The sequence below is a fragment of the Phyllopteryx taeniolatus genome, chromosome 18 (genome assembly GCF_024500385.1).
Source record: "Phyllopteryx taeniolatus isolate TA_2022b chromosome 18, UOR_Ptae_1.2, whole genome shotgun sequence".
NCBI classification, from domain to species: domain Eukaryota; kingdom Metazoa; phylum Chordata; class Actinopteri; order Syngnathiformes; family Syngnathidae; genus Phyllopteryx; species Phyllopteryx taeniolatus.
Genome location: NC_084519.1, coordinates 1,874,131 through 1,887,579, shown reverse-complemented (window position 1 = coordinate 1,887,579; position 13,449 = coordinate 1,874,131). Strand labels below are relative to the sequence as shown.

At 44.0% G+C, this 13,449-nt stretch overlaps 1 protein-coding gene across 2 annotated transcripts in view; it reads right to left on the bottom strand.

The window, feature by feature from the left end:
• Nucleotides 1-13,449, bottom strand: part of enah (ENAH actin regulator) — a 101,021-nt gene that overhangs the window by 78,587 nt on the left and 8,985 nt on the right. The window contains exon 1 of one of the 2 annotated variants that reach the window (XM_061753179.1): nt 1,893-2,289. The exons of the other annotated variant lie outside the window; for it this stretch is intronic. Coding sequence (XP_061609163.1) covers nt 1,893-1,906 — 14 coding nt within the window. The 5' untranslated portion in view covers nt 1,907-2,289. Of the gene's footprint in view, nt 1-1,892; nt 2,290-13,449 lie in introns of those variants that run through there. 2 annotated transcript variants of the gene reach the window in all.

The following is a 13,449-nucleotide window of genomic DNA, read 5'->3' as shown; positions in this document are numbered from 1 at the left end:
GCTAGGCTACGTAAAGTTTTAAAGCCTATCAGCATACCGTTCTAGATACCACTAGCTTGCTAGGCTACGTAAAGTTTTAAAGCCTATCAGCATAAAATGCGTTTATATGACGCCATTGTCATTTAAACTCATTGTGAAAATGACACCATTTCAGTCAGGTTTTGTGTACAGCAATCGAGCCAGTATCCACAATTTGTCTTTCCGTAGCAGCATTCACACACTTCGATAGCAGGGAAACATTTGCACTGTGTCCACAGCTGTGCCTCAGTTTAATCAAGTGGAGTCATGGGCCTCAGATTGCAACCTTTGGATTTTCTATTAATATTATGATGAAGATTAGTCAATACAAAATTAGCTCTGAACAATCCATAATGACGCCATAAAGTTAAAGACTTGGGGTAAAAATAATCAGAAACACTTGACTCGCAAGGTCACAGAGCACATATGCAGCAGTACACTTCAATTCTCTACGCATGCTCAGCACCATAGCGCTGTGTTGTTGTCGTATGACCTGCGCTGCTTCTGCTGCCCCGCCTGGACAATTATGTCATTGTTGCAGGGTGAATTTGCCCCATATGGCAAGTCTGACACCATGTTGACAGATGCACACTACAGTACTTTTTGAGACAAGGAATCACTCCGCAAAGACTACTTACTAGCTTGATCAAAGTATCAATTGGATTTTTTTTTTTTTTTTTTTTTAAACGTAGATTGCTCTACGTCAAGCAAATTAAAACGGGATGCATTCTCATATGTGGATACTTGTAAGACATCATGAATTTATATTCCGGACCGGGTGAAAACCAGGTACAGTATGTCCAATTACCCTTATTTCACGGGTCAGAAAATGTGAGTCAAAAATCTACTGTTCCCTGTCCCTCTCAGCTTGTAGTGACTAACAGGAAAGTAAAACAAAATAGTCCAACAAAATGCAAATACTGCATTGATCTTTTGCATCAAAATCAACAACTAGAATATCTTAACAGCTACTGTTTAAAGCCACCTGATTTCTACTTGCATGCATCAATCACAATTCAGTGAAATTAGACCTTGGTTGTCAATCATCTTCACAAGACTAAGTTCATGATCCAAAGCTGGCATAACTTGGTTCATGAAAACAATGTAACAATGATGGATCAGCCTGTCTGAACCTAGTACACGTTTGACGTACACTTCTGAAGGCCCATGAAGATCGTTGAAAACATGACTTCACAACATACTCCAGAAGCCGTTTAGTTCAACGGTTTTGACCGTATAGTACATCATTAAGTGGACTTAGATGGTTTTCAGACATTCATGTTGAAAAAGATGAAAGACAGAACAAATACTGGACTGTATATTTAGATTGAAGCACACAAATATCAAATTAGACTTTTTAATTGTTTTCTCTTCTGCACAACTCCTTTAGGAAATTACAGCAACTTCAGAGGCAGTGAAGGAGAAACGTCTCCTTTCACCGCATGGTGTGATGAGTCCTATCGTGTACCAAGAAGAATCTTCCTGTGATTCGACTCAGAGGAGTAGGACAGTCACAGCTATTCTATAAATATAAAGGCTCTCCATATGGTTAGAGAAGACCCTTTCGACAGGGACGCCAAATAATGAATGACAAGATGATGGCACTTAAAGCTAAAGTTAGTCACTAGTCTGAGAGGGAAAGGGGGAGGCGCAAAGCAACGAACAATTTGGCAGATTGGCTGCCGTGACACAGTAAGATTACTAATCTTCAATCATAAAGCAGCCTTTAAGATACCACAGCACTGTAAACCACCTCTACAGGATTAATACTGTATAATAGAGGCTTGCTGAATCGGTAATTTGACAACGTGACCTAGACTATCATTTGATCCTGACATCCAATCAAAACTCCAACTGAGCAACCACAAACTTACGAGTCACGAGTCATCTTGGCAACAACAATGGGTGAATCCAGCACCTCCGTCTACAAGAAAATTCAGTTGTTGGAAGTATTTGTTCGGATTGTTGAGGTCTCCACTTTCTCCGCAGACTGCTTGGCAGGCTGGAGGACTGACTGGCTGACTTCAGAGGGGGGAAAGTGACCAGGGTTTAGAACGACAGTGACAGTGGGAGGGCACACCCCCCCACACACACTGCCAGCTGGAGCATGCACCCACCCACGCTCACTCACCTCAATGGAGCCCGGGCTAAAAGTGGAGTGGCTGGGGGAGGGGAACAGTGGGGTGCAGCTGATGTACTGCTGGGGGCTGTGAAATTCTTCTGTTGAATTTATCTCTCCTCTTCACCAAAAATAGATATTGTGACCTGCATGCATCATCAGCCAGGATTATCTGAGAGATTTGTAGGGAGCCACCAGCACCAGGTCTATTCATTCCATCGAGATGATGCCATATTTTAGAACCAAAGGAAACCATTGCTGATGTCATCAAGTTGCAAAGTGGTTTAGGACACTGATTAGGGAGTTGTTCCCCCCCCCCCCATACACTAAATATCAATCAAGGATATTGTATCCCTACAAAAGGTTTTAAACTACGTGTGATCAGGGAAGTTTTTGTACAGTACATTTTAAAAGCTACAAAACGATGGCCTTGTTTTACACACAATGCAGTTGTTATAGTCAAAATTGTGTAGCCTCTTGGCCTTATAGTGAGTCATAAGTCATGAAACCTCATGAAAAACCTTGGGTGTTACTTTATTTAAATTCTCTTCAACAAAATGAGCACACTTCAAGGGTATTTCAGTGTCAGCATAGATTTGTAAAAGTCAGAAACCCTCCTGTCACAGCAAAGAAGAGACTCCTAGCACTGTGGCAAGAGCATTCCCACCATGACTGAACTCTTTTGCCTTGCGACGATGTTGGACTTGCTTTTCTGTCCTGAAAAGAAATGATGAGCCCACACTATGACACATTATGTGTCAACAATTTAAGGAACTGTGCGAAGTACATCCTCTTTCAAACACTCCACCATCATGCCAGTCCCCAAGAAACCAACAATCTCGGGTCCGAATGACTACAGGCCTGTCGCCTTGACATCTGTGGTCATGAAGTCCTTTGAACGTCTTGTGCTGGACCACCTCAAGAGCGTCACAGGTCCCCTGCTGGACCCCCTGCAGTTTGCCTACCGAGCGAACAGGTCTGCGGATGATGCAGTCAACATGGGACTGCAGTTCATCCTAGAACACCTCGACAGTGCAGGGACCTACGCGAGGATCCTGTTCGTGGACTTCAGCTCAGCGTTTAACACCATCATCACCGAACTCCTTTCCTCCAAGATTCTCCAGCGCAGCGTCTCGCCTGCCATCTGCCAGTGGATTTACAGCTTCCTGACGGGCAGGACAAAGCAGGTGAGGTTGGGGGAGGCCACCTCATTCACACACAGCATCAGGAGGCATCCTTCGCCACAGCTGCCCCTCACGCTGTCCAGCTGCCTTGTGTCAACCGTCGAGACCTTCAAGTTCCTGGGAATTACAGTCTCTCAGGACCTGAAGTGGGCGATCAACATCAACTCCATCCTCAAAAAGGCCCAGCAGAGGATGTACTTCCTGCGGCTTCTGTGAAAGCACACCGCCTGCCACAGGAGCTGCTGAGGCAGTTCTACACAGCGGTCATCGAATCAGTCATGTGTTCTTCCATCACAGTCTGGTTTGGTGCTGCTACAAAAAAGGACAAACTCCGACTGCAACATCAGAATCAGAATCATCTTTATTTGCGTGCAAGCCCTCAAGGGTGGGTAGGAGGGTACCGACAATCCTTTCAGCAGTTTTGTTGTATGTTGTTGAGTTTGTTGTCACATTTCTGTGGGGCCAATTATGTATTACTCGTGCACTGACTGTAGTTGTCTCGCCATGCTGCACTATTTGCATATACTGGCCACTCATGCCAGAGTGCCATCTGCTCCATTTGCACACTGATTGAGGAGTATAAAATTTAGGAGAACGCGACGACAAACCTTTATCAGTCTCATAATCTAAAGGTTGCTAAATTTTATGAAATACGAGTCCTCGACGACAGAGGTCTCCTTATTGAACTCAAAAAACACAAAACCCAACAAAGAGTGGAATTGTATAGAATATTTAATGAAATTGACAAGGGATCTGTAGGGAAACACACAGAAGCTAACTACCGGAAGAAAATAACTTATACTGGTGAAAGAAAGAAAGATAGCCAGCCGCACGAAAAGGGAAATAGAACACCGTGTTGCTGGAATAAATAAAGAAAACGTGAGCCTTAAATGTGAGAGAGAGAGAGAGAGAGAGAGAGAGAGAGAGAGAGAGAGAGAGGGCAAAGTTGGCACTTTGTGTAAAGCTAGTAATTTCCGTGAAATTATTATTAGGCACTAATATTGTACATCCTAGCAACGCTTGTTGTGGTACTCACGACCGTAGATCAGCTGGTCGGCGGGATGGTCATTCTCCGGAATTCTCAGGAGGAAAACGAAGCAGGTTTGATTTAAAAAGAAAAAAGATGCACAAAAATAAAACAAAATCAAAAGAGACGGCAGAAGAACATTTGTTGTTCGCCACGCCTATGACCGTCTCTCTCCCCGCCTGTTTCCGGGATCCGCTAACAAGTTCAGAGAACTCACGTTTGGCTGTGAGCGTATCTGGTAGCTCAGCAGCAACTGTTCTGGAGGCTGAGCAGCGGTGATCCACGGAAGCCAGGGAGCTGGATCTCCATCCCCAAGCCTCCCCTTTGCCAAGCCGCGTGTTTGAACAAAAGGGGAGGGGCCGAGCCGTGCCGAGGCAACCCAGAGCAAGCCAGAGACGAAAGAGGCTAGACACGAAAGAGCAGGAGGAGGCGGGAGTCAGAGGTTAAATACCAAGGGGGCGTGTCTTAGAGGACAGCGGACTGGACAAGACCACACCAATCAACTCGAATTTAGTCTACAAACTTTGCCATAAAAGTGGCGTAGAAATCATGTCTTAATATAAAATACTGCCAACTTTGAACTCTTTACTCCTAGATCAAGCATATAGAATGACTGTTCAAACTTTAGTCTTGGCTAATCAACTGCTTATGGTTCAATCACATTTAATGCTGCTTAGCTTCAAACCAAGACAAACAGTTCTCAAAGTCTTGCAACCGCATCTGTAAAGTGGACACACTGACACAGACACCAAGGCCTACATTTGGAATATTTCTGCAGCGTTCGTGAAATATCAAGACTGACATTTTATCTTCAGTCAGAACCCTGAATGGAAGCCCACGGGTTGCAGTACTCTCAAACGCCAGTGAGTGGCGCCTTGTGTGCATGTTTGAATATTAAGCAAATAGTTCATTGCTGTATTTGCATTCCATTGATCTGTCCCAGCTTGGTCTCCCGGAGAGAGGATCCAACCTTTCAGCTGCTCTCAGTTCAAACAAAGAAAAGGACTCTGATGAACGAAGATTTCAAGAAGATCTGCTAATTAATTTAGGGTCCACTTGACATATGCCAGGCGTCCTTTTAATTGCAAAATATGATGCTTTTTTTGCAATTAGCAATCGAGTACTCTACTGACAATTCTATCAGAATAAACAAGGATAAAATAGATTTTTGCTTGCTTAAAGAGCAATTATAAATCCACAAGATGGTTTCCTCTTTTAGAAAACCAACAGTACTTTTCTTAAATTCACATTGTGCATATAGCAGGAAACCGCATTTTTTTGATGCGACACGGCAGATGACTGGTCAGCACATCTGCCTCACAGTTCTGAGGACCGGGGTTCAATCCCCGGCCCCGCCTGTGTGGAGTTTGCATGTTCTCCCCGTGCCTGCGTGGGTTTTCTCCGGGCACTCCGGTTTCCTCCCACATCCCAAAAACATGCATGGTAGGTTAATCAAAGACTCTAAATTGCTCGTAGGTGGGAACGCGAATGCTTTTTTTGTTTATATGTGGCCTGCGATTGGCTGGCGACCACTTCAGGGTGTGTACCCTGTCTCTCGCCCAGAGTCGGCTGAGATCGGCTCCAACACGCCGGTGACCCTAGTGAGGATAAGCGGTACGGAAAATGGATGCATTTTCTTGTCTAGAAACATTTCTAGTGAGCAACTTTCAAACACAAACATAAATGGATTTCAGTTATAACTTGGCATTTCTTGTGAATATCACAAACAAAAGGCACTAAATAATGTTTTTTTTAAAAAGAGCAACACAAGTTTGTCATCTTGTTATAAAGGCACAATTTTATCCAACCGTGGTAACTCAGTCAGGACAGTAGGGGGCACTACGTAAAAAGATTACGTCAAACAGAGGCGAAGAAGGAAAGGACACGAAGAAGAATGTTATTTCATGTCAAATATATGCTAGCTGTGTGCTGATCGAGCAGTAAATATTAAAAAAAAAAAAAAAGAAATACAAGACTGATTCTTGAGAAAATGACACTCACTAAACTAGACTGTAAACAACAGGAAGCCCGGCGTGTAACTATTTGCGTGATCGTTCACAAAGCTAGCTGCTAATCCTAACGACAACAAGCATACGTGACATCGAGCCGCACGATTCCCACAATTCAATGTGGATTTGTTGTTGTTGTTGCAATAATTAACATCCTTATGGTTACGTTAATTGTCGTCGTTTCTGTGTATGTGAACTGTAGTTCTTGGAATTATACCTTATTTAACTGCCACATTTATTGCTGATTTATGTTGTATTGTTGTTGTTTTTTTTCATGAAACCATTTAGGAAGTGTGAAAGAATGACCTCTTGGTCAATTCCTCTACCAGCAGGCGTCCCCAACAGGGCGTGAACTGTTAAAAGATAAGAACTAATTACACATTAGCAATAATAGCGTGGAACACTTCGACCTAATAAAAAAAGACTTCGAGTGGGTACGGAAAGTATTCAGACCCCCTTCAATGTTTCACTCTTTGTTATATTGCAGCAATTTGCTGAAATTATTTAAGTTGATTTTTTCCCCCTCATTAATGTACACACAGCAACCCATATTGACAGGAAAAGAACGGAATTGTTGTTCTTTTTTAAATAAATCTGCAAAAAATTCAACAATTGCTTGATCCGTTTTAGCCGCATGCTGTGATGATATCGCCATCAATATCGCCATCGCAACTTTCATTTAGTGGCCGCACATACCACCTACACCGCTGCCTTCTTGATCGATTTGGCAATATAAATAAACGCATCATCTGGGGCCTCATGTGCAAAGAATTGCGTGGATTTCCTACTGAAACATGAAGACACGCAACCAGGCTAAAGACAAACTAGGTTTTGGATTCAAATATCACGCGCACGCGGCGATGCGGAGTGAATTTCTTTTGCGGAGCCCATCGATGACGCCATTGATCGGCTCGGCGCATTATGACATTAAAACCGATCAGCATAAAATGCTAAATATCGGCCAATACCGATCAGCTCGATCAAATCAGTGTAAAGTCTACTTTCAATATATGGGTTTAGGCCTGCCACGATAGCAATTTTTTTAGAACAATGTAATTTCCAAAACGCTTTCAAGATAAACCATTGATGTTTTTATTTTGTTTTACGCCACTGATAGAATGACAGAGCATAATAAAGACTTCTCCACAGGTTAGAAATTCTGCCTTGGTAATCAAACATATGAGCACAACTGTGTAATGTAATAAGGGCTGAATTTCACAATAAGAGCAAGTAAATAAAAAGAAAGTTATACATTTCCAAATGAAGTGCTGAACTTAAGAAAAATAAAGTTTGAGTTTCACCTTTTCTGTTTGGCATCTTGACACAACAGTGAAGTCTCAAACAATTTTACATAGCTTAATTTAACAAATCTTAACTGAATCGTTTTAGAGGTTGTGTTTGTTCAAAAGCTTTGTTTTGGCTCATAATGGTGTAATAATAATACAGTATTATATGCACTTTTATTAAGAGCTCAATTGACAGACAACACTTTTGGGACATAAAGACACTGAGCAATAAAGGGTTGCTTGTTATCTGGTAATGCCGGTACATTATTATTATTTTTTATTTTTTTTTGACAATTGTGCAAAAAGATGCAGGGTCCTCTAGCCCTTAGAGCAGTTTGAATGACTAATATTGCAATGACCATTGTGCAAAGGGCGCCGAGACTTCAAGCGAGTAGTGCGATAGTCTGGGACAATGTCGATTGTGCAAATGTTGCAGATACTCCTCCGTCAGTGTGCAAATGGAGCAGATGCTACTCTGGCATGAGTGGCCAGTATTGGTCAACAACAGATATGCAAATAGTGCAGCGTGACGAGACTACTACAGTGAGTGCACGAGTAATGTATAAATGGCCCCACAGAAATGTGACAAACTCAAGACAAAAAAAATTGCCAGCATGTTGCAATGGAATTCTAGATTAGGTGTTTAAGAAGTTGATTGCAAGAGGGAAGAAGCTGTTGGAATGTCTGCGAGTTCTAGTTTGCATTGATCGGTAGCGCCTACCTGAGGGAAGGAGCCGGAAGAGCTGGTGACCGGGATGCGGAGGTTCCGAGAGGATTTTGCACGCTCTTCTCTTAGTTCTGGCAGCGTGCAAGTCCTCAAGGGTGGGTAGGGGGGTACCGACAATCCTTTCAGCAGTTTTGATTGTCCGTTGCAGTCGGAGTTTGTCCTTTTTTGTAGCAGCACCAAACCAGACTGTGATGGAAGAACACAGGACTGATTCGATGACCGCTGTGTAGAACTGTCTCAGCAGCTCCGGTGGCAGGCCGTGCTTTCTCAGGAGCCGCAGGAAGTACATCCTCTGCTGGGCCTTTTTGAGGACGGAGTTGATGTTAGTCGCCCACTTCAGGTCCTGAGAGACTGTAATTCCCAGGAACTTGAAGGTCCCGACAGTTGACACAAGGCAGCTGGACAGCGTGAGGGGCAGCTGTGGCGAATGATGCCTTCTGAAGTCCACGATCATCTCTACAGTCTTGAGCGTGTTCAGCTCCAGGTCGTGTCGGCCGCACCACAGCTCCAGCCGCTCCACTTCCTGTCGATATGCAGACTTGTCACCGTCCTTGATGAGGCAGATGACAGCGGTGTCATCTGCAAACTTCAGGGGTTTGACAGCCGGGTGCGTTGAGGTACAGTCGTTCGTGTAGAGAGAGAAGAGCAGCGGAGAGAGGACACAACCTTGGGGCGCCCCAGTGCTGATGCTGCGTGTGGATGAGGTGGTCTCTCCCAGCCTCACCTGCTGTGTCCTGCCCGTCGGGAAGCTGTAAATCCTCTGGCAGATAGCAGGTGAGACGCTGAGCTGGAGAAGTTTGGAGGAAAGGATTTCTGGGATGATGGTGTTGAACGCTGAGCTGAAGTCCACGAACAGGATCCTCCCGTAGGTCCCTGCACTGTCGAAGTGTTCTAGGAAGAAGTGCAGTCCCATGTTGACTGCATCATTCGCAGTTTGCTCGGTAGGCAAACTGCAGGGGGTCCAGCAGGGGACCTGTGACGCTCTTGAGGTGGTCCAGCACGAAACGTTCAAAGGACTTGATGACCACAGATGTTAAGGCGACAGGCCAGAGATCCAGAGATCTCTTGAAGATCTGTGTGAAGACTGGAGTGAGCTAGGTCCGCGCAGACTTTGAGGCAGGATGGGGACATATGGTCTGGGCCTGCCTCTTTGTTAATCTTTTGCTGTTTGAAGATGCGTTTCACATCCTGTTCGCGGATGGTTAACACAGAAGTCGGTGGTGTGATGGTGGTCGGTGGTGCGGCTGGGTGGGAGCGTGGGGTGTTAAAGTGTTCTTTTCAAATCTACAGTAGAAGGTATTCAAGTCGTTGGCTAGTGGGCTATTGTTCCCAGCTTGGTAGGATCGTCGCTTGTAATTAGTCAGCGATTGGAATGCATGCCAGACTGATTTAGAGTCGTTAGTGCTAAACTGTTTTTCCAACCTGCGATTGGGTGGCAACCAGTTCAGGGTGTACCCCGCCTCCTGCCCGATGACAGCTGGGATAGGCTCCAGCACGCCCGCGACCCTAGTGAGGAGCAGTCGAAACAGCTTTGAAGTTCCATCTTGGCTTCATTGGTCCACTTTTTCACTGATTTCACTGTAGGCTTCGCGCATTTAAGTTCTCGCCTGTATGTCGGTATTAAGTGAATTAAGCAGTGATCAGACGAGCCCAACGCTGCACGAGGTTTGGCACGGTATGTGTTGTTTAGCGTAGTATAGCAGTGGTCCATATTGTTATTTTCCCTGGTAGGAAGGTCGATGTGCTGCTTATATTTCGGGAGTTCGTGGTTGAGTTTAGCTTTGTTAAAGTCCCCTAGAATAATGAGGGGTGAGTCCGGGTGTTTTGTTTTTTTTTCAATTTCGTTGACCCTTTATGAGCTCAGACGTTCGACGGTATTCATAATTAAGAGACACTCCGCAGCCTGCAGCGCTAACGTTACGTTAGTAAACTAGACTAACGTTAAGATCAGCGATTTGCACTTCACCTTCGTCTCTCGGGTCCCGCGACTCAGCGTCATACTGGTCCATGTTACAATGAACGGGTGATCGCCTTGCATATTTCACGGTGAAATGCGACCCCACTTTTGCCATTTGTCTTGTTTCTTTCTCTCCTACAACCGCTGTCTTGGTGCTCCTGAGTCGAACGCTTTCACTTCCGCGTCCACGCATCCGTGAGGTAAGCGCGTTGTGTCATCTACGCCACTTCTGACTTCCGTCTCCACGGTAAACCGGATTTGCGGTTTTGCTTTTCAATGGGTTTTCTGATGCGCAAAATGCGAATTTTGACCCGGAAAAACTGCAATGCGAAACCGCTTAATTCGAGCCTTGCACAACATTGTTGCAATGTTGTGCGTCAAGCAGACGCACATTCACAAAGCTTTTTGAGTCCGTCATCACTTCTTTGCATCGGGGACATGAGACGCACATCAAACGAGATCCCTGCCACTATATGCAATTTTTTTAAAGCAATATTTCTTTATGGGTTTTTTACAGTATGTTTGTTTACTGCAATGTGGAAAAGGAGAGCCACAGTCGCCGATACACTTTTCAGACATTTATTTATTGAATGCCGGGAGAACAGTAAAACAAAGACAGGCGCTGCCGTCGGCCACAGCTCACGCCCAGAGACTCACGTGCAGAGTCGTAGATGTCACATGCCACCCACCCCACCATCTTTTTTTTTTTTTTTTTTTTGGCTGCAGCTAGAGAGAATTTAAAGAGCAATCAAACAGCTAAAACCTGCTCGTGTATTCGAAAGAGGAACACCGACAGCAGCTGAATAGAACAAGCTACACTATCTCCCCGAGTGCTGAATGACTCAGACACATTCAATCTCTGTAATTTGATGGGAATACTAATGTTAAAAAAATGGAAAGAAATGGGGACAGAACACAAAGACGGAGGGAGGGAAAGTATAAAAGCTGAGGGGAATGAAAAAAAAGAGAGAGATAAGCCTGAGCGAAGTTCTCTTTATCTTCAGCTGATAAGAGCAGACTTGGCTAAGACAGAAGAGCAGACATTGCTTCAGGTCTCAAACACATGCAGAGGTTACCAGCCTGACATTTGGAAAGTTATGTTGAACACAGAAACCAATGTGAGCACATAATAATCAATTAACTACTACCAGCGGTGGGTAGAGTACAAATATTGTACTCGCGTAAGAGTACAGTTACTTTAGAATAATATGACTCAAGTAAAAAGTAATCATCCAAATATTTACTTGAGTAAGATTACTCAAAAGTACTACAAGAGTAGTTTGTGAGTAACTTCAGATTTTCTTTTTTTTTTTTTTTTTTTTTAATAAATCAGAGCATGAACATCAAATAAAAATTTTAAAAATAACAATATATGGAAGTTGACACACACACACACACACCTGCCACCATTTAAATTTTAAACTGCCAACAACATGCATTGGGCCCTACAGAAACATTTGCTTTACTCACTTAAATGACTTCATGAAGAAGCTGTTTGCTGACTTAGTGATTGTGCAACACCATAGGGATAGGGCTAACGTTGCCATATCCACTTCCAAAACAACAATAGAAACATGTACAACTTACCGCAAAGTGTTTTCTCAAGTTAGAAGTGGGCTGAAATATCAAAGTCTGGGCAGTCACAATTGAAGAGCTGCATGATAAAGCTGTTGTTTTTTTGGAGTGTGTAAAGTAAACTCACTCGCGCAGCTGTTCACCCCCCAAAAAAATGAGTCATTTTGATTGGCTTGCGGAGGCTACATGTGCGGTCATGTGACAGCCTTGTTTGATTGGGGGACTTGAGTCAAACGTCACTGTGGTAACGTTGGATTGGCGCCACGGGCACTCTATGCGGAAGTCGAAGACGGAGTCTAAAAACAGACGTGCACACGTAAGAATGGATAAATAAAAGTAGTGAACAGCATGTCGATCATTGTAACTGAGTAAAAGTATCAATCCTTCACATAAATACTCTGGTAAAAGTAAAAAGTACAGTGCATTTATCGAAAATGTTACTTGAGTAAGTGTAGCATGTTACGACCCACCTCCGACTACTACTAATTAACTACGACCGCACTTGTGCTACAGCACAAACGTCCACCAAGCCAGAAAACGTGTGTCCTGTAGCAGTGTAGGAGTGCATGGTGTACCGGTACGAGGATCAAATTCAATTTACACACTCATGTTTATTTTGTGTTGCACTACACAAAGAACCCATACGCGGAGCACACAGATGACATCAGAATGTAAGGGGCTAACAGTGACGCACCTCTTGAGCTGGGGGGGGCACGGGGTCGGTGCCTTGCTCAAGGGCCCCTCGACGGTAGTCAGGAAGAAGAAAAGCATCTCTCCAACAACTAGTTGCCATTTTTACATTTTGTCCGGAGTGGGACTCAAAACCATAGCCCAAGTCCTTACAGATGGAAGCACACAATGTAACATGTTGTGCTTTGGTCCGGACAACAACTAAATTACACATGAAGACTGCCTAAAGTGAAGTGCAAAACCGTTACTCGGTAGGGACGCGTCTTTTACAGGGATGTACGGCGAGAACGACAGACTACAGAGGTTAGTTTGTGAGTCTCGACTTGAGTAAAAACAACGAGCGCAGACAGCTGCTGGGGACCAAAAGCAGACAGATGGACAAACAGAGCAGCCACCTGTTTTAGTGTGAGTGCTCACAAATACACGTGCCAAACACTGATTCATATAAATGGCACAGACAAGAACGCATCACAGTAACCTTCCAAATTGACGCCTCGGGAAAACTTGGTTAAAAATAACAATTGTGTTATGGCGAACACGAGAATTTTGTTTATAAAAAAGGTAGACCTGCATATACTGTAGACGAGTAAATAATCATCCTACATCATTTGCACATCAAAATGATGATCATCTGCAATTTAAACACTGGATTCAGACAGGTTTAGGCGGGCCAGTTGTGTTTAAAAAATAAACCATTCAAAAAGGCAATATGCTTTTCATTTGTTGGCAGTCATTATTGGACTGGGAGAGCTGCAGCGAATGTGAGAGCAAGCAGAGAGCATCTAGTTTGGACTGGATTATCACACAGCTCCCTCTAAAACATACACCGACACACAAAGCCTTGGCTGGCAGGGTTT